The sequence below is a fragment of the Pelobates fuscus genome, chromosome 11, assembly GCF_036172605.1.
Source record: "Pelobates fuscus isolate aPelFus1 chromosome 11, aPelFus1.pri, whole genome shotgun sequence".
NCBI classification, from domain to species: domain Eukaryota; kingdom Metazoa; phylum Chordata; class Amphibia; order Anura; family Pelobatidae; genus Pelobates; species Pelobates fuscus.
The window spans coordinates 42,224,254-42,245,941 of NC_086327.1; the positions used below are offsets into that span (position 1 = coordinate 42,224,254).

The window sequence follows — 21,688 nt, forward strand, 5'->3', positions numbered from 1 at the left end:
CGGAACGCGATGGGGCGACGCTCCCAAAAACCTAATGCTGTGGCTGACAGCAGAGACATAGGGGACTGTCACGTCTAAACATTTGTTATGAAGGAACACAACTGCAGATTTCGTATAGTTTGAATATTTATTAAAGAAAGTAAAAGGTAAAGACTTTAATTCCAATTTACAGGTACTGTAGCTTTAAGTAGTAAACGATAACTGAAGTCCACAATTACAGGCACTGTAGCTTTAAGTAGTAAATGATAACTGAAGTCCACAATTACAGGCACTGTAGCTTTAAGTAGTAAATGATAACTGAAGTCCACAATTACAGGCACTGTAGCTTTAAGTAGTAAATGATAACTGAAGTCCACAATTACAGGCACTGTAGCTTTAAGTAGTAAATGATAACTGAAGTCCACAATTACAGGCACTGTAGCTTTAAGTAGTAAATGATAACTGAAGTCCACAGTTACAGGCACTGTAGCTTTAAGGAGTAAACGATAGTAAATTGCAGACACTGAATCAATAAGGAGTCTCTTAGTAGAGTTAACGGTTTAGGTGATAAGTAATTACAATAGCTGTTCCATACTTTAACTGAAGCAAGACAGATGCAGATAACTGATATGAAGTATGAGTTGAAGTTAGCTGTAACGGGATTGTTTTTACCGAAGGACTTTTGGAGACAGGTAATAACAGCTTTTAGATGCAACTCTTATCACATTGGTTTTACTTAGCTTCCGGCACATAGAACACTGGTTCCCGAGATCTCCTCAGAGGCGTATGAAGAGTGTTTAATCTTTAGTCGTGGATGAGGAGAGGTGAAGGGAACTTTGCAGAGTCTTTCAGTCCGGTCTGGTAGCAGAGGCTTTCACAACGAAGTTGTAGCCGGGTTGTGAGTAAGGAACGTAGTTCAATAATCCAGCCTTGATCAGCTGGTGCAGTCAGATTAAATAGGCAGACCGTGTCATAAAGGGGTGTGGCTAGGCTCCGTGGAACCAGGAAGTAAGAGGATACCATAGTTAAGGCATGACAGTACCCCCTCTTTAATGAGCAACCTCTGGGTGCTATTGACTTGGTTTAGAAGGGTTATGCTTGTGAAATTTGGAAATCAATTTATTAGCATGAACAACAGAGGAGTTTTCCCATGTATCTTCATCAACACCATATCCTTTCCATCTGATGAGGTATTGTAAGGAGCCACGATGGATCCTTGAATCCAGTATACTTTGAATTTCGTATTCTTCTTCACCCTGGACCAATATGGGATCAGGAGAAGTAGTGACATTTCTTTGGAAAGGGTCAGGATGATAAGGCTTTAGCAATGACACATGTTTGGATCTTTGGCATACAGAACAGGAATTGACATAAGATTCAACAGTTTGGTCTTGACGAGGCCACCAATAGTATCTTTTAGACAATTCAAGGGTCTTTTTCATACCTGGATGACCTGCCAGAGGAGAATCATGAATAATTTCAAGTACTTTAATTCTGAAAGAGGGAGGTACATAAATCCGGTCTTTAAAATAGTAGAGACCGTTTTTCTTGGATAATTTACTTGATTTAGGAAGTTCAAGAGCGTCTTCACTGAGACCTTTAACGTCGTCGATAAGAGAAGATAGGATTCCAATGACTGTAGGAGGAGGAGACTCCAGTTCGGTGTCAGAACAACATGAGGTTTTAGCTGGTTCTTTCGTAGACTGGAGAATTGGAATACGTTGCAAGCATGTTTTCTTGCAATAATCAGAATCAAATGCAAGAGAGAAGGGAAACCATGAGATTTGAGGGTTGTGGTTCCTTAACCAGTTGATCCCTAATATAATAGGAAATAATGGTGATGAGATGACATCAAATATAAGACTTTCCGTATGAGTATGATTGATGGTTACTTTTAGAGGGATGGATTCATGAAGTATTGGTCCCGATGAGATGAGGGACCCGTCAATCACTTTAACAGGTACAGAAGTTCTTTTACGAACACAAGGAATTTTATTCTTTGTTACAAAGGCTGAGTCGATGAATACTCCATTTGCACCGGAATCGATAACAGCCTTGGTTATAATTCTTTTATTGTCCCACTGTAATACAAGAACGATAGGGGACATTTGAGTATTTGCTGTAGAGGGAAGTACACTTAGGATGGAAGAGGCGTGAGACTGCCTTCTGCCTTTTATCCGTTTCAATGAAGGACAATCAGAGACTAAATGAACTTGAGAGGCACAATACATGCATAGGTTTAATTGACGTCTTCGATTTTTCTCTTCAGGAGTGAGGGGACTTCTTATTATCCCTATTTCCATAGGTTCACTTGGTATGGAAGTCTTATCTGGAGCTTTTGAGGGAGTGAAAGGTTTGCGGTCTTTTGAATGTGAAAGGGCTTTTTCGGCATTTCTTTCTCTTAATCTTCTGTCAATGCTGATTGATAGGCGAATTAGAGCGTTCAAATTAGTAGGGAGTTCTGTTCTAGATAATTCATCTTTTACAGCTTCCGATAAACCAATTCGAAATTGGTTGCGCAATGTGATGTCATTCCATTGCGTTTCTATAGCCCATCTTTTGAATTCAGCAATGTAATCTTCAACGGGTCTATTTCTTTGCTGTAGTGTTCTGATTGTTAAATCAGCTGTAGCTTGTTTGTTAGGATCTTCATAGAGAAGAGACATGGCTTCAAAAAATTCATCCAGTGAATCTAAAATGGGGTCATCGTTTTCCAGAAAGGAATGAGCCCATGACATAGGTTCACCTCTTAGAAAGGAAATAACCGAACAAACTTTAGTTCTTTCTGTAGGATAGGATCTAGGTTTCAAAGCAATTAAAAGTTTGCAAGAGTTGAGGAACTCCCTGTATCTGGAACGATCTCCATAGAACTTTTCAGGGTTACACACAGCAGGATCACTAGCCGAGTGCAGAGTAGTATGAGGAGTATGAGTTTGTAAATCTCTGATATAAGTGAGAAGTCTTTCATTAGTAACTTGCAGGTCTTGCACACTTTGGGCTAGTGCATTAACTCTTTGATTCAGCGTAGCTATAGTAGAATCGAAATCTGCTGGATCCATTACAATGGCTGGATTATTCTGTCACGTCTAAACATTTGTTATGAAGGAACACAACTGCAGATTTCGTATAGTTTGAATATTTATTAAAGAAAGTAAAAGGTAAAGACTTTAATTCCAATTTACAGGTACTGTAGCTTTAAGAAGTAAACGATAACTGAAGTCCACAATTACAGGCACTGTAGCTTTAAGTAGTAAATGATAACTGAAGTCCACAATTACAGGCACTGTAGCTTTAAGTAGTAAATGATAACTGAAGTCCACAATTACAGGCACTGTAGCTTTAAGTAGTAAATGATAACTGAAGTCCACAATTACAGGCACTGTAGCTTTAAGTAGTAAATGATAACTGAAGTCCACAATTACAGGCACTGTAGCTTTAAGTAGTAAATGATAACTGAAGTCCACAGTTACAGGCACTGTAGCTTTAAGGAGTAAACGATAGTAAATTGCAGACACTGAATCAATAAGGAGTCTCTTAGTAGAGTTAACGGTTTAGGTGATAAGTAATTACAATAGCTGTTCCATACTTTAACTGAAGCAAGACAGATGCAGATAACTGATATGAAGTATGAGTTGAAGTTAGCTGTAACGGGATTGTTTTTACCGAAGGACTTTTGGAGACAGGTAATAACAGCTTTTAGATGCAACTCTTATCACATTGGTTTTACTTAGCTTCCGGCACATAGAACACTGGTTCCCGAGATCTCCTCAGAGGCGTATGAAGAGTGTTTAATCTTTAGTCGTGGATGAGGAGAGGTGAAGGGAACTTTGCAGAGTCTTTCAGTCCGGTCTGGTAGCAGAGGCTTTCACAACGAAGTTGTAGCCGGGTTGTGAGTAAGGAACGTAGTTCAATAATCCAGCCTTGATCAGCTGGTGCAGTCAGATTAAATAGGCAGACCGTGTCATAAAGGGGTGTGGCTAGGCTCCGTGGAACCAGGAAGTAAGAGGATACCATAGTTAAGGCATGACAGGGACATGCTGAGACAGCCAGCACAGACTAAGCTGCCTCCTGATGCGGACCGGAATGAGGAAAACTGGGCGCAAGACGGACTGAGAGCTACAACACCCACCCAGGCAAGTCTCATGCACCCAATTGACAACCCAGATGGGACTGCTCCCACAACAAAGCAGGATTTAAAACTACTGCTTAATGACATCCAGCAAGTCTGGACAGCCGACCCTAGGGCACTGAGAACTGACATACAGGCCATAAATGACAGAGTGCAAACCTCTGAAAAGGACATATTAGCTGCCAAAACTGACCATTCAGCCCTTAAAGAGACAGTACAACACTTGCAAAACACCCAAGTCACACTGACATACCAGATCTCAGCCCCGGAGGACAAACAGTGCAGGAACCACGTAAAAATACGTGGCATCCCTGCTGCAGTGACTGCCGAGGAACTCCCTCATTATACACGCAGACTAATTGCATCCATACTGCCCCACACATCAGCCAAAAAGATGGTTGTGGACGGAGTGTTTCGTGTCACGGGCACACCTAAAACACCAACTGGAGTGGCACGAGACGTCATTCTCCGCTGCGTACCCTCACAAGATAGGAACCAGATCATGATGGCACTGAGGAATAAAACACCTCTGACCTTCGAAGGCTCCACGCTGACATTTTATCAAGACCTCACCAAAAATACCCTACTCTGGCGGAAATCACTGAACACAGTTACCTCTCAACTAAGATCTGCAGCCATACCCTACCGCTGGGGAACCCCAGGGACCCTTGTGGTAACCCGCAATGGAACCACTCACACACTTACGTCAATAGAGGGGGCACCGCCCTTCCTTCAAGCACTGGGACTAACAGACAGTCATCAGGACCCACAGCCGACCACCCCCAGGAGCACATGGGACCCTGCCCGCATCGCCACCTTCGTCCCGAGATCCGGAGGCTCGCAAGCAACTGATAACTGACAACTAATGGGGACTGGGCCAACACCCATGGACATGGCACCTGAACAAACACATATGGGCTAAAACTCAGCACGAGTCGTTATACCTGTTTTTATTTAAGTTGCAAATGCATATTTGTTTATTTCCTGATTTCTCTTTCTCTCGCTCTCTTTTACACACACTCCTGACCACCGCTCCATTAGAGCGCCATAACCCACAGAGACGAGAATCTTGAGACACATCGACATATCAACCCCCCCCCCCCCCCCCCGCTGCCCCCCCTGGTTAGGGGCAACACAACACATTACAAGGAGGGCACAAATTTCCCCCCAGGCGCCCTGGCAGAGCACCAAATGACACCCAGCCACACACTCCATCTCAGCCACTGGGCAAACGACACCCCACACACCGGGGATTTCTTACAGAACACCACAGGCATACACAAGAGATGCCACAGCAACCCTCCACGCAGAACCTCAACTGACACTCCCTCACATCACTAGGGCACACCTGAGAGCCCATCTCCTAGAGACACCACACACTCAAAACTCCTCTCGGAAGCACTCACAAAAATCTATCCCTCATTATCAAACGTACAAAAATGTTGACAAGCCTGTTGTATATCTTTCAATATTACTCTTGTTATGAAAAAAACTAAAAAAAACAAAGTGCAGCACACCATGACTATGCTAAACAAAACATTGTCAATCTCTCTGTAACGCCATGTAATATTACCGAAATATATTCTCAACTCTGCACTCAAAAATAAAGAATTATAAAAAAAAAAAAAAAAAATACTAGCACAACTTCATATGAAATTCAATTACATGATGTTTCACAGCCTTAGCTTGAATGCACCCGTTAATCCTGGCATACCTTCAATACTTTGTAATGTGCTTCTCCAGACTTCCAAGTATTGTAAAGTCTCAGATGTTTCGCTCTTAAACTTTCTAAAAGATCTCTGCCTGTCTTCTTTCCAGGACTGCCATCCAGTCTTCTTTGCAATCATCCTTTCTTGTTTTTTCCTGAGCAGAGAGACCAATAAATGTTAACTGTAATTTTGTATAGACAAAATGTATAGCAAATTGCAAAGTGGCTGAACATAATAATAAAGGTAACTTGGATCAAAGAGTGTGTCTATTAATCATTTCATTTTAGGTGAAAAGCTATGAAAATCTCATTCCACTGGGCTCTCCAATATACATTCCTTACTCAAGACGGATACTACATTATCACCATTACCAACCAACACACTCAAAAACAATGTTTTTTTTCACCAGAACTACTTGTTCCACTGACCACCACAGAAAAAAAACATCTGAATATGACATTTATTTTCTTCTTAATTTGACATTTTTATTTCAAATAAATATTCCGCATTTTTTTTTTTCTTAAATTTGACAATTTGTATTGTTTTCCATTGTCAACCATACTCCACAGATGGGAAGGGTAGGGGGTACAGAAAAGAAAGGGATAGGTGGTGGGGAGGGGGGGTAAATACTAAGTTACAAATTGCAATACTTGTCATCCAAAGCTTCCGGTATACATTAATCTGAAACACTGGTAACATATCAGTTGTACATCGTTTCAACCTTGGTCCCGTCCGGTACCTGGACGCTAATCCTTATCAAGTATCTTCCTAATGCAACACTGCTGCTTCCCCAGTGCTTCAGGGGGAGAATATGGCTACTACATGGGATGCGCCTCTCCATGTACTCCAGGCCCCCCAAGCTGTTAGTGTTGTCTTGTTAGGTGGACATATGTTATTATAACGTTGTTCATAGATTTTTTTTGATCATCCATCTCTGCAAGGACTATCTCTACGGACAGGGTTTTGTTGGTTTTCCATGCCCTTGCGAGTACGCGTTGTGTTAGGAGGAGGTGATATGTAATTTTTCTTATGGCTTGGGGAGTCCCAGTCGGGCATGAGAGAAGTAAATAGGTGAGTGGATTAAAAGGCAGTGTTATGTGCGTGATTCCTATTGGTACTGTTCGTATGGCTTTCCAGAAGGACTGGATCTGTGGGCCTTGCCACCATATCTGTTCCACATTTTTAAGCTTTGTTCACAAATTGCATCTTCATAAATAGTATGAACTACCTTTGGTTCTGAAGCTATAATGCCCTCTATTCTCCCTGCCCCCACTACTCCCTATAGAGAGACAGAAGCTTTCATTAGTTCTCTTGGTCAAAGCCATGCAGTACTAGGCTAGCACATTGGCTGAAAGCCTCATCTGATCGCTCTAATCGATTGAACAAAGCCCTGCCTTGCTTTGCTCCGACAAAGGGATTCTGGCTCTTCATAAGACGTAGCGAAGGTAGGGTGGACACCAAGTAAGAACATTACTTACATGGAATTCATATAAAAATATCCACCCTTGCCAGTATCTTTTGGTTTTTTTTATTCTACGTCTGTAGCTATACTCTTCTCTCAATTCATGTCACACTGACAAGGACAAGGGTAAGCCACTGAGCAATCTACTCATAGCCAACATCAATTCCACACCATCCATGTCCTATCCTCAGTCTCAACCTCTCTTTATGGGACGACACCAATGACAGGGACTATGAATTGGATGGGGCATCTCCCACTCCTTGACATTGTAACACTCTTACACAGCTTAAACCCATTCAACACCAAAATCAAGTATAAATGTTTTTGTTTTCATGTATTTTACAATATGAAATCTAGTTCACAAAGCCCCACTCACCCTCATTTATACACATTCTTTTTACATTATGTTGCAATTTCCAGTAAGCTGTACTGCTGGTAAAGCCTTCAGGGTCCTTACAAATATCTATAAGCAAGGTATTTGACCATTTTTATTTATATATTTTTGTACGCGTACTGTATGTGAGAAAAATAGCATTTTTGCTTTTATACTAACATTTCAGACCCTGTGTGATGTATTGTAAGATGGATGTATAGTATGTAAAGCTTTTCATTTCCCAAATATATTTTTTCTATAAAAGATTAACAAAAAAGTTAAGAATAAAAATGTTGTAAATTTACATAATTTTAATTGTGTATGCAAAGCAATCTATAGCCAAAACTGCTGTATTGTGATGTGTACGTATATGCTAGCTATGTATCCCTTGCTTTCGAATAAATGCTATGCTAATATTTTGACACAAGAATTTTCCACTATAGAAAATTTCCATTTTAGAAGACTGCTATATTTAGATTGGCAGACAAAAAGATAATTGAAACAGACCACTTTTCTGGTTATAATATAATTACTATATTTTTTATTAAAGCTATTGTAAAATAATGATAACCACCTAATGTCAAACTTGATTATAAATGTTTTTAATTTTCATGTATTTTACAGTATGAAATCTAATCCATAAAGCCTCACTCACCCTTGTTTACACTCTACTTATGATTGCCAGCTGGTAGATTATGAATGTCTCTGCCAGAAACCATAAGTCAATGATAAAATGCCTGCAAAGTTGCTGAAATGTAATCACTTGCTTTCAAAAAGTACAGGACGTTTCAATGAGTGATATCATTCCTACAGTCAGAAATCAGGGGGAGGAGTAGTTAATGGACTCTACCATTTCACTGTTAGCATTTTTTAACCACTCTAGAAAGTTTGTTATGGTGTATACCGAATGCTTTAAACGTGACACAAATGGGTTGTACAGGTGCCACTGAGACAAACTGCGGTATATCACAAAAGGGAAATCCAAACAAGGGCAGGTGAAGCTTCACTGATAAATTTCTCCTTCCATTGGTTGAGTTTCTATACATGAAACGCCATTGTATCCAACAAACACTGGAGCTCTTTGAATAACCCCCATAGTGCGGTTTTTACTCTGATTTTTGCAGACATTACACTTTCCACCTTTAAATATGTGTGTGTGTATATTTATTAAGTTTTGACTGTTGTATCTTATGTGCCCCCTTCTATATATTGTTCCTGGAGTCACATTTGAGCATAACATTAGCAGTCCAGAGATTGAGAAAGATTGCTATAGCAGTTTTAAATATCTTTCTTTTAGAAATATGTAATATGTGAAATATGTGATCTAACATTTGCATTTATTGTACGTGGACATTATACTCAAATGCAGACATCCAACTTACAACCTGTTGCCATTTTCAGTAAGTTGTACAGCTAGTAATGCCTCCAGGGACCTTACAAACACAAAGGTATCTGAACATTTAAAAAAAAAAAACTTTTTTTTTTTACAGATAACGAATAACGTCATAGCCGAAAAGCAAAAAAAAAACAAAAAACCTCTAAGAAAAGGTTTTTCCAACACTGCGTACCTAGTCTAAATTTTATAGGCCTGCCTTTATAAACCACATTAAAAAGCTTCCTTTGAGACAATTGCATGTACTTAAAATAATAGTTATGTACTTCTTCAAACCGTTCCTGAACTGTTTTGCAGTGTGGCAGGTTGCATTATCCAGTGGAAAGAGGCTACTAATATCAGGGGACATTATTACCATGAAGAGGTGTAGTGTACATGAGCGGCAACAATCTCTAGGTAGGTGGTATGTGTCAAAGTAACATCCACATGAATGCCATGACCCAAGGTTTCCCAGCAGAACATTGCCCAGAGCATTACACTGCCTCCGCCGGCATGCCTTCTTCCCATTGTGCATCCTGCTGCCATCTCTTCCCCAGGTAAACAATGCACATCCACCCACCTGATCTAAAAGAAAACATAATCTATCAAACCAGGAAACCGTCTTCAATTGCTCCATGGTCCAGTTTTGATGCTCAGATTTCCATGTGCTGTCGGTGGTGGACAGGAAGCTTTAATGGGCACCCTTGCCGGTCTGCAGCTACACAGTCTCATACGCAGCCAACTGTAATACATTGTGTATTGGGCGGTCTGCAGCTATGCAGTCTCATACGCAGTAAACTGTTATACACTGTGTGTTCAGACACTTTTTTATCTTGGCCAGAATTATGCTTTTCAGCAATTTGGGCTACAGTAGCTCTTTTGTGTTACCCGATCGGCTAGCTCTTATTCCTGATGAACATCAATGAGGCTTGGTGCACATGACTCTACCCCGGTTCACTGGTTATCCTTCCTTGAACCACTTCTGGTAAGCACTAACCACTGCATACCGAGAACGACCCAAAAGACTTGCCGTTTTGGAGATGCTCTGACCCAGTCATCTAGCCATCACTATTTGGCCCTTGTCGAAGTCACTTATATCTTTTATTGCATAATAATAAAATATTGTATAATTAAGCTATGCTAGGGAATGTTCAATGCATTTTATTGCAAAATTGGAAGGACGGACTCACCAAACATATACATTATGCGGTGCTTAGAATAGTGATCGGCGATCAACTTTATTTGGATCAAAAACCACACACATCTAATGCAGCTTGTGCAGCTCTAATGCAGGTTTATACCTTACCTTAATTCCCTCTTAGTTTTCATGGGGCAATATAGTTCTTTTATAGACTTGTTCTCATCCTGCAGCAATTCATCCATCCAGTTTTGATACAGTGTCTCTCGTGGCACAGCATTCTTCTCCGGAGCTTCATTGCCACGGTAACGGAGAGATGAACTATTTGGAAACTGGTTTAAATCAGGGGATTCTTGCCTCTGCCATGATAATCCTAACAATTAAACAATATAGAAAAAAAAATTGTTTCATTAATGACATCTACTGTGCATGCAGTGTCCAGAAGTCAGGATTAGACTACATAAACAAGTTGTTGCACATCAATACATTTAGGTTAAATGTATACTATAGTTACCAAAACAAGTTTAGCTTAATGAAGCATTTTATTTCTGTATAGGTCATGCCCCTACAGTCTCACTGCTAAATTTACTGTCATTTAGGAGTTAAAGGACCACTATAGTGCCAGGAAAACAAACTCGTTTTCCTGGCACTATAGTGTTAACAGGTCCCCCCCACCCTCATGGCCCCCCTCCCGCCGGGCTAAAGTGGGAGGAAGGGGTTAAACGCTTACCTTTCTCCAGCGCCGGGGACTCTCCTCCTTCTTTCGTCATCGGCTGAATGCGCATGCGCGGCAAGAGTTGGTGTTCCTTTGTGCACAATTTTGTATATGTTTGTGTTCCTTTGTGTGTTTTGTTTGCATTGTAAGTATATTTATATGTTTGTGTTCCTGTTTGCATGTAATGTTATTTTATTTATGTATATTGGTATTCATGTGTCTATGCAATGTCAGTATGCATGTATGTTGCTGTTCCTATTTTTTGTGTGTGTAATCACTTTCTCTTTGACTGGTAGTTTATAGCTGGTGAGGCAGGAACATTTCCTGTTTGTCCTGTTGGCACATTCATGAAAGTGAAGCCCATGGATCAGCGCAGTCAGGGGAATGGGCCTTGACAGAGCCAAGGAGTAGGCAGGTGGAGCTATAGATTCGGGGGTGGGGTTAGGGTGGAGCATGTTAAAGGGTGTGGAAAAGTGCGAGTATATTAAGCGGCCATTTTAGCAAACGGCCATTTTAATTCAGAATCCGCACTTACCTGTTAATTGTCCCTCCCACCCTCCCTAGGTTTTTTAGCAGGTCCCGTTTTGTCACAGCGGCGGGATAGGGCTAGGGTAATTGGGATGGAAGTGGATTAGCAAGTGGCTAGGCTAAGCTTAAGTTGAATTAGGCCAGAGTTGGAAGTGGTCTGTTGGTTCGAGCTCATCGGTGGCTCCGAACCTGGTGGTGTAGGGGTGTCTCGGTACGCCCCTACAGTTAATAAAGTTACAATTATGGGGCCTCTTTGGTAGGCCGTGTGTTATATTTATGTGTTATTTATATTGTTATATATATTGTTTATGGTATGGGGTCATTGTCGGGGTTAATGCTGTACGGATGGGGGTGGGGGTAAATTAATTTATTTGGCAATGACCCCAATCTGTTATCTTGTTTATTGAAAAATTTAAATAAAGCTGTGGACTTTTATTTTCCAACAGAAAATTGGTGTCTGTGTTTATTGGTGGGTTATGGGAAAGAAAATGCCACAAGCCGAATAACGACTGTGCGCATGTCATGACATTTTGTCTTGAAATTTGCACTTTTATAACATATACCTGACGTTCTGAAATGCTTACGGGACTGAAGTGTCCTTTTAAAACTGTCTCATAGGGTACATGTTAAATGTTAAACAAATACATACAGAGACTGCAGTAAATAAGTCAAGGAAACTTGTCTATCTCTCTATTTAAATATATAATCAATAAAATATCCTCTTCTCCTTTGCTGGTGATTGATTATCTATTGATATTGAGAGAAAACATTGACTGCTGTTGTGATCAAAACTTGAATAGCCCAAATCAATTCTTTTTTTCTGACAAATTAACTCACACAAATATAATTTTTGCACGGTGCAAGTCTAGTAGGAATGACATGATCCAATGAAACTTCATTTACTATTTGAAAACATGGGGGTGAGAATTTTAAGCAAACTTGCAGGAATTGAAACAGTGGACATTGGCTTCTAGTAGAGAAATTAATTCCTCTACACGGTGGTCATCATTTATAGAGTATAAGTGAAGGCGAGTGAGACTTACATGAACCAAAAAAAATGATTATACTTGCTTCCAATAGTGAAGTGGTATATATGTAGGTGCAATGTTTAGCTTTGTGTCAACAAAGTCCCCCCCAGTGATAGAACAGGGAAGAAACCCTATAATTTTAATTTATAGGTTTATTCACAGAATAGTCAATTGTAGTGAATAAAAAATAAATAAAAATAGAAAATAAAAAAAAACAGAGTAAATGTCTGTTAATTGGAATAATCTTTTTGTCAACCTTTATTGTTGTATTGAGATATTAAAAAATAGTACAGGAAGTCAAAATAAACAAGCTATATTACAGGTGTAAGGAATCAAGCTGCAAGAGGGATATGGCAAATATTAGTAACCTAGAAGACAAGTCTTAGAAAAAAAAATCCTTACAGCCGAATTAAGATACCATTACAGATGAGACTCCTGCTACAACAGGATTAATTAAAAATATAATAAAAAATAATAATACAATCTATCAATATTCCTACAGTATGGCATCTGCATCTTCTGCACAATGTTTTTAGATACACCTCCAATTAAAAAAAAAAAAGAATAAATAAATGAATGCATGTTTTCATTAGGAGTGTTAAATAGTGATTTAACAAAAATGCCCATGGAATATTCCTTTAAACGAAAAATACACTGTACTGAATAAACCACATAATAAACTTCAAGCAGGGGTGTCTATAACTGACCACACAATAGTCATCTGAAGGTTCTAAAGGTTCCAAAACAGAGCTTTCTCAGAATTCCACAGGAATCCAGCACCTGATCACCTGGTACACATACCTGTCCCCAGAGGATGAGTGGGGTCTACTTCAATTCCTTCCTCAAAACGATCCATCTTCAGAGCAGCAGCACTCCCAAACACCAATAACGCTCACATAGACTTGAAGGTGTGAATCGAGGAGGAAGTACAGTTTATTCTGTCAGGGAAACATAGGAGGTTGTTGACTGCAGCTAGTTAATGATTTGTTCCTGGCAATCACCTACCTAGACAATAAACCTCTAACAGGAGTGGCTAGTAAGAGGAGCTGGGCAAGCCCTTTCTAGCAACAGGCTCAGGTACAGCATGACTTGAGACATACAAATAGACATGCTATTCAGGAGTCACAGTTGGGTGTGGAAAGATAAGGTAACTATCAACAGGCTGCCTTGACAGAGCTCACTGGTTTGTTTATAAGGTGAACTATTTGAAGCTTTGCAGCTACCCAGTGGGTTGGAGGGAGTGATATACTTAATTTTGTTTTAATTTTAAAGTAATTGCTATTGGTACAATATGAATAAAGCAATCACCTCACTGCACCTGCCTGGGGAGAAGCATTTAGATCCAGGAAGCAATATCTTCATGGCAATTAGCCAAACCTTGGATACCGTTACTATAGTTACAGGCTGTAAAGATTTTGTCAATAACTGAGTTCTTCCAGGAAGGCCTTGTCTCATCCCATGTGACTCTGTCATAAAAACATGGATAAAACTTTCGCATACACTAAGTGATGAGGGTTAGACTGACAGCAATATCTAAATAAATAAAATGCTCACGATGCTCTGGTTAAGGTTAGTAAATGAAAAGAAAATCAAATGAACACAACAAACCAGTAAATAAAATTAGAATATGTAAGACTGTGTCAGAGGAAATTAAAGAGACACTAATGTGAATATCAGTGGCCTGCTTGAGTGGTTTTCAAACTGTTCATTGATGGCAAATAAATAGGGCGTTAGCTATTTCTTTTATTTATTTACATATTTTACATAAAGCATTCATTTCCAAATAGCACCAAGCAGAATACAGAGGATACAGCTGATGATCTACAGTAAAATAAAACCGTATAATAGTGTAATACAATTTAAAATAGGTTATTGTGCGCTAGATCCAACTGCACTCACTAGATGAAGACTTTGTATCTCCCCTTGGATGGCTGGGGGGCTGATCGAGGGTTCCATCTCAGCTTTGGATGATGTCACCACACTATGGAAAGCCGGACTCAGGGTATGTTGAAAAAAAGTAAACTGCTTTATTTTATAATAAACAAGATAATCAAGAGAGCGCATCTAACGAATAAAAACCAATATAGTGGCTAAAAAGATCTAACTGGATCAATAGAAATAGTACCCAAGGTACCCTATAGGTGACAGCTGCTAAACAAAAAAGATTTTTCCCAAATCCTGTATCAAAATGCTTGGAGTATTGTCAGCGCTTAGAAGATAATCCCCTTAAAATGTAACATATAACATATAACAAGGGTGCATATATATAGAAATAATGTTGCAATGCTAAAAACTATTGTGCCAAACTCTATAAAGAACCACAGTAAAAAACTGGATTAAAAAAAGGCAATTAGAAAAATGGAAAAAATAGTAAAAAAATGATAAAAATGTGTCTCTAAAAAGTCCAAAGTCTGCTGTGGATAAAGATAGCTTGAAAACGGCTTCTTCCTCTAGTTAAATAGAGAGGGTATGCAGCAAAGGGGGGGATTTTTTTGTTGTACTGGGAAATAAATGTTATAGAGTTACACTATATCTCTTTCTTTCTTTGCCTAGGAATTTTAAAGCACACTTCTGGGTTCCTATTGATATCACAGATTTTGGATTCCCCCTCATAGGACTTAAAGTTCATCAAAATAACTTTGGACTTTTTAGAGACACATTTTTATCATTTTTTACTATTTTTTCCGTTTTTTCTAATTGCCTTTTTTTAATCCAGTTTTTTTACTGTGGTTCTTTATAGAGTTTGGCACAATAGTTTTTAGCATTGCGACATTATTTCTATATATATGCACCCTTGTTATATGTTATATGTTACATTTTAAGGGGATTATCTTCTAAGCGCTGACAATACTCCAAGCATTTTGATAAGAGGACTTTAGAGAAAATACAGTTAGGAATTATAAGAGAACTCAAAATGAGAGACGACATAAGTTTAGCCCTAGGGGCAAAAAATATAATGCCCCTAGGAATTTCAAAAACTTTAAAAAACAAAAAAACTATATATGCTCCTGAAAATCCCTCAGGGTATAATCATATTAAGAGAGGAGATCTAAAGCCAAGACAATATACACCTCAGAGGGTAAATAACAGTGAGTGGACTACAGTCACCCACAATAAAAGAAAAAATTCCTACAGATCCCGAGGGAACTATAATTCAGAAACACCGAGGGTTAACAATCAAGTTAAAAATTGGCGTTCCTACAATAGGTTTGAGGCACTTCACACAGAAGAGGCAAACCATGTAGAGATAAAAGAAAACCGAACACTTTCTAATGACAATTTTTTAGGACCAAGGAGCAAATATATCAGTCGGAATCATCAAGAACCCCCCCCCAAACAAATATCAGAAAGAGGCCTTTTTTAGAGGATGTAGGAGGGGGGGGAGGGGGGAAGAGATACCGCAGGAGAAAAGAAAATGAGAAGGTAGAACAGATGGGAATTTTTAACTTATCCAGTGTTACACTCACTAAACATCAAATTAAGGTGCTAAACAGAGGCTTAAAATACGCCCCTACAGTCAAATCAGATCCATTTACAGCGTATCTAGACGTACAAAAGTACATGAGAAATTTGACTTTAAAAAAAATCTTTTTAAATAATTCGAGTTTTATGGCACCCACAATAGGACATACTATTTTTCATCATACAACTTTAAGAAATAAATCAACCTTTTGTCCCACCAATCAAATGAGTGGCCCAATGTCGGCTTTTAATCTCGCAGTAACTGCAGATATAGACAGACTACCCCAAAAAGTAGCCAAACATAAACAGAACTTAAATGTATGGGGAAAGAAAGCACTCAAAGAATTAAGTGAAAATAGGGATATCACAATAAATCCGGCGGATAAAGGAGGGGGGATTGTAGTCCTGAACACTAAGGACTACAATACAGAATGCAGAAGAATTCTCAATGACCCACTTACTTATGAGCAGATAAAGGGGGATCCTACATTGGATACTAAAAACGTCTATTTAACATATTAGACAAAGGAAAATTCCTGAATATATTAAATAATAAAGAATTAGAGTTCGTGATGGTAATATACCCTAAGAAACCGGTGTTTTACCAATTACCTAAAATACACAAGAGCCTCATGAATCCCCTGGGTAGACCCATCATCTCAGGGATAGGGTCCCTCACATGCAATCTATCGCAATACATAGATGTAATACTGCAACCCTTTGTAAAAAAAAAAAGCAAAGTCCTATTTAAAAGACAGTGGGGACCTATTAAGAAATATAGAAGGTCTCAAATGGGAAGAAGATTTCTTGATGGTGACATGTGATGTCACGTCATTATACACTGTCATTAAGCACGACTTGGGAATAAAGGCAGTAAGACAAATTCTGTATGAGGATCCCACAATGTTAGTAGAACAGGTGGAATTCCTAATTGAATGCATAGATTTCATATTAAAAAATAACTTTTGCTGGTATGAGAATGATATATGTTTGCAGGTTAACGGTACCGCTATGGGGACCAGGTTCGCCCCCAGCTATGCCAACATCTTCATGGCTAACTGGGAAAATCTGTTTATTTGGCGAGGTCACCAGTGGGGGGCGAACCTGGTCTTCTATAGACAATATATCGACGACTGTTTTTTTTGTATGGAGAGGAAAGGAGGCAGACCTTTTGGAATTTCTGACATATATCAATAAGAATTAATATAATTTAACCTTTACGTACAAATACAGTTCTACAAATATAGACTTTCTAGATTTGGTCCTATATACGGACCAACAAAAAATCTTAAAGTCTAAGACTTTTTTTTAAAAGCGTGGATGTGAACAGCTACATCTGGACCTCTAGCTGCCATTACCCTTCCTGGCTATCAGGTGTCCCCTACAGTCAATTCTTAAGAGTTAAGAAGAATTGTACAGACCCTGAGATACGCGATTTACAATTACAGAAGGTGAAACAACAATTCACAGAAAAAAATTATGATAAAGAATTATTAGATACAGCCCTTCAAAAAGTATGAAATATTAAGCCAACTAAGAGTAACCATTTTTTATCTGGAAGGAAAGGATATTATAAATGTGGGAGCTGTAATATATGCAAATTAAGCTCTAAAGGAAAGAACTGCACAACCTTCCAGTCCTCGGTTACAAAGGAAGTATTTGACATCAAGGACAGCATTACATGTAATACCAAACAAGTTATTTATATGTTGGAGTGCCCGTGTGGCCTCCAATATGTGGGCCAGACTAAAAGAACACTAAAGGTCAGACTTAGAGAGCACGTTTATAATATCAGAAGAGGCTTTGAGAAACATTCCCTCTCTAGTCACTTTAAAATACACCATAATAGTGATCCGGCACTCCTCACATATTGTGGTATTCAAAAAGTAGAAGTACCATGGAGGGGAGGTGAATTGAGCAAGGCTCTAACATACAGGGAAATGTTCTGGATATATAATCTGAAAACCCTCACTCCTTTGGGTCTAAATACGGAATTGGAGTTAGCCAACTGTAGTGGAACAGTAATTAAGACAATATGGAGCAAACCCTTGCTCCGTATATAGAGATCGGTAGCAGTAAGACCACAGGATTGTTTTAAAAAAATTTATATATAATAATTGCATGTCAATGACGAGTTTAGTACCTTTAAAGAAAATAAGCCCCAATCAGAATGTATTTCAAAAATCAAAAATTGAGAATGGAAACATATTTCTGTAGAAAGAAAAAGGATCTTAAAATAACTACATTGCACCCTTCTGTATTGGAAAGAAATATCCCTTATATATTGTGATACAGAATAAGATACTTTCATTTTTTCATTAGAGTCAGCATTTGTTATAAAGCTAGGTAAGTAGATACTTTGAAACAATATATGTAAAAAGTTTCAGGTTAAAAGTATCCACATTACAATAAGCATAGATAAGGATCAAATGTCATTCTGGATTGTTTTATGATGTTCTCTTAAATATTAAAATACTAGAGTGCAAAAAATACAAAAATGTCATCTACAATTTGTAATATAGGGCTTGAATTGTATTGCACATATAATTTTAAAAATATATTTTTATGTCTATTTTATTCGTTTTAAGGCAATTTTAGTATACTGGTGCAATATTATGTAATATCATTTTGGTCTTTTGTGTATATAGGTTCATATGTCCTACAGTGTTATAGAACATAAGAGTATATATATTTTAAAATGTTATGTAGTACTGGTTAGATCGATTTAACAATAATGGTTGAAATGAGAGTGTATGCTTTAAGGATTTTGAATTTGCTTGCCCGGTTAAGTATAAAACCGCCAAGCAACGGATACAGCACCTATCTTGAAAAAGTCCTCAGAAGAAGGACGAAACGCGTTGATGAGGTGCTAGGGGTACTTTGCTGCATACCCTCTCTATTAAACTCGAGGAAGAAGCCGTTTTCAAGCTATCTTTATCCACAGCAGTTCCCTAAAGAAACATTTTCGGACAGCTCACCTGAGTGTACGAGGTAGACGCTGTCTCCACTGGGGAACAGGATAATCCGTCGAGAACATAAGAGAACGAGCAGCTACAAGGATTTTTCTACATGGTCCTGAGGAATAAGTACCATTATTTTTACATTGTGAGAGTTCCTATTTAAGGGGGGATTTTTTTGTTGTACTGGGAAATAAATGTTATAGAGTTACACTATATCTCTTTCTTTCTTTGCCTAGGAATTTTAAAGCACACTTCTGGGTTCCTATTGATATCACAGATTTTGGATTCCCCCTCATAGGACTTAAAGTTCATCAAAATAACTTTGGACTTTTTAGAGACACATTTTTATAATTTTTTTACAATTTTTTCCGTTTTTTCTAATTGCCTTTTTTTAATCAATTTTTTTTACTGTGGTTCTTTATAGAGTTTGGCACAATAGTTTTTAGCATTGCAACATTATTTCTATATATATGCACCCTTGTTATATGTTATATGTTACATTTTAAGGGGATTATCTTCTAAGCGCTGACAATACTCCAAGCAAGTGCTTTATTTTAGAATTTAAAAATAAGATAAAATACTAAAAGTGCGGTCCTACGTATTTCGTCTCGCAAGGACTTCTTCAGGGGACACAGCAATAAAGATATGATTAAAAAAACAATGTAGTAAAAACACAATCCTAACAGGAAAAAAGCTGCATTGATGGTTGTGGCATGCATCTACCCCCAGCAGGCATTGCAAGCTATATTTACTGCAGAATGCCTTGGAATACTTTGGCCATTATAAAATAAAATGTACAAATATCATAGAGGTCGTAAGAATCAGGGCCGGCCTTAGGCCCTAAGGCGCCCTGTGCAAAAAATCTTTACAGGCCCCCCCCCATCATACCCCTTTATCCATGTACGGTGTGTGTCAATAGGTGTGTAGTGTAGTGGTAGCTGGGGGAGCAGGGGCAGTGTAGTGGTAGGTAGGGGATCAGGGGGCACAGTGGTGTTAGGTGGGGGATCAGGGGGCACAATGGTGGTAGGTGGGGGACCAGGTGGCACAGTGGTGGTAGCTGTGGGAGCAAGGGTAGTGTATTGGTAGGTGGGGGAGCAGAGGTAAAGTAGTGGTGGGTGGGGGAACATGGGGCACAGTGGGGGAGAAGGGGTAGTGTAGTGATAGGTAGGAGAGCAGGGGCACAGTGGGTAACTGGGGGAGCAGGGGTAGTGTAGTTGTAGGTTGGAGAGCAGGGTCACAGTGGGTAACTGGGGGAGCAGAGGCACAGTGGGAAGGTGGAGGAGCAGGGGCACAGAGGGTAGCTGGGGGAGAGGGGGCACAGTGGTAGTAGCTGGGGGAGAAAGGGCACAGTGGTAGTAGCTGGGGGAAAGGGGGCACAGTGGTGGTAGCTGGGGGAGCAAGGGGAACTGTAGGTAGCTGGGGGAGCAGGGGCACTGATAGGCTAGGTGGGGGGGCAGGGGGCACAGTTAGGCTAGGTGGGGAGGAGGGGCACTGTGTGCAGCGGGGGGAGCAGGGGCACAGTTAGGCTAGGTGGGGAAGCAGGGGGCACAGTGGGTAGCTGGCGGAGCAGGGGGCACAGTGGGTAGGGGGGAGCAGGGGGCACGGTTAGGGTGGATGGGGGAGCAGGGGGCAGTGTGGTGGTAGATGGGGGAACAGGAACTCCTTCCTGCTTCCCCTAACTTACCAGAGGGTTCGCCTGCCTGTAGCTCCGCCCCGCTTCCCATGTAGCTCCGCCTCCGATCGGCGTTTAACCCCGCCCCCTTTCTCTCACTGAGATCCGAGTGGGGAGTCTGGTGACTCTCAGTGAGGGCAGCATTAAGAGGCAGGGGGGCGGAGCGCGGCCACGCTACACAGCGCAGCCTGTATTAGGGGAGAGCTCTGAGCTCTCCTTCACAGGCTGTCACTAGGAGAAAGTGCGAGCTGTGTCAGCCACAGGGCGCCCCCTGGTCCATGGCGCCCTGTGCGGCCGCACAGCTCGCACACCCCTAAGGCCGGCCCTGGTAAGGGTCAACAGATAAAAGATGAAGAAAGTCCGAGGCAAGGACTGAAACATTGATCTATTTTTTTTTAGAGATTTGTTAATGCACAGAATTGGCATTAGGTAGTCTGGAACAGACTTCTGGGCTGCCTAAGTCACATGGGTGGGGGGCTAGGGGGTAACTTGACCCCGGGCACACATAACTTTGTATGTGCAGATCCAGACTCCAACCACCATGACCACTTAAAAAAGCAGAAGTGGTCATGATGGTTGGAGCAGTCCTTTAATTCTAATACCACATTTGTAGGTTACATTTTAGTGAGAACGTATTTAACGAAAACTCATTTGTTTTAAATAAGAAGTGATTAAACAACGAATGTTGTCTACATACTATGTTTCAATGAGATGAGGAATACAAGCATAGTTATTGTTCACAGGCCGCATAAAAAATAAAAAGAGATGCATCCTCACTTTTATCTGCTTGGGGATGAGGATTCTTTCCAAACTTTATTTGAAAAAGATCATAAGACCTCTTTTAGGATGACTTATCATTATATTAGCTTTGAAGTGTCATTATAATAAACAAACTCCAGGTGTTTTGTTTTTGTAATTTTTTTTCTTTAATTGAGGCAAATGAGTTATACAATACAAAAACAAAAGACAAATGGGTTATGACATATGGGAGACCATCAGAAGAAAAGTGGAAACAACACCCTGGTAGGACAGCCTCATTTTTTAAATAAGTCATAACAGTAAAATATCATGGTAGGTAAACATGTCTACATAGAACCTTCAGAAAAGGAAGACATTGTGAATGTGATGTAAGTATATAAACAAAAAAGGAGGAATTCCTCA

The 21,688-nt window shown here is 39.7% G+C and overlaps 1 protein-coding gene across 2 annotated transcripts in view; it reads right to left on the minus strand.

Annotated features, from left to right (window-relative positions):
* The window catches only part of TMC4 (transmembrane channel like 4), a 64,219-nt gene extending 50,730 nt beyond the window's left edge, over positions 1–13,489 (minus strand). Inside the window, exons 1-3 of one of the 2 annotated variants that reach the window (XM_063435748.1) lie at positions 13,235–13,489; positions 10,331–10,535; positions 5,823–5,971 (exon numbers count right to left, since the gene is read on the minus strand). In XM_063435748.1, coding sequence (XP_063291818.1) covers positions 5,823–5,971; positions 10,331–10,535; positions 13,235–13,289 — 409 coding nt within the window. In that variant the 5' untranslated portion in view covers positions 13,290–13,489. The remainder of the gene's footprint in view (positions 1–5,822; positions 5,972–10,330; positions 10,536–13,234) is intronic. The other variant, XM_063435749.1, reaches the window with a different exon arrangement.
* Between the last annotated feature and the right edge of the window lie 8,199 nt (positions 13,490–21,688).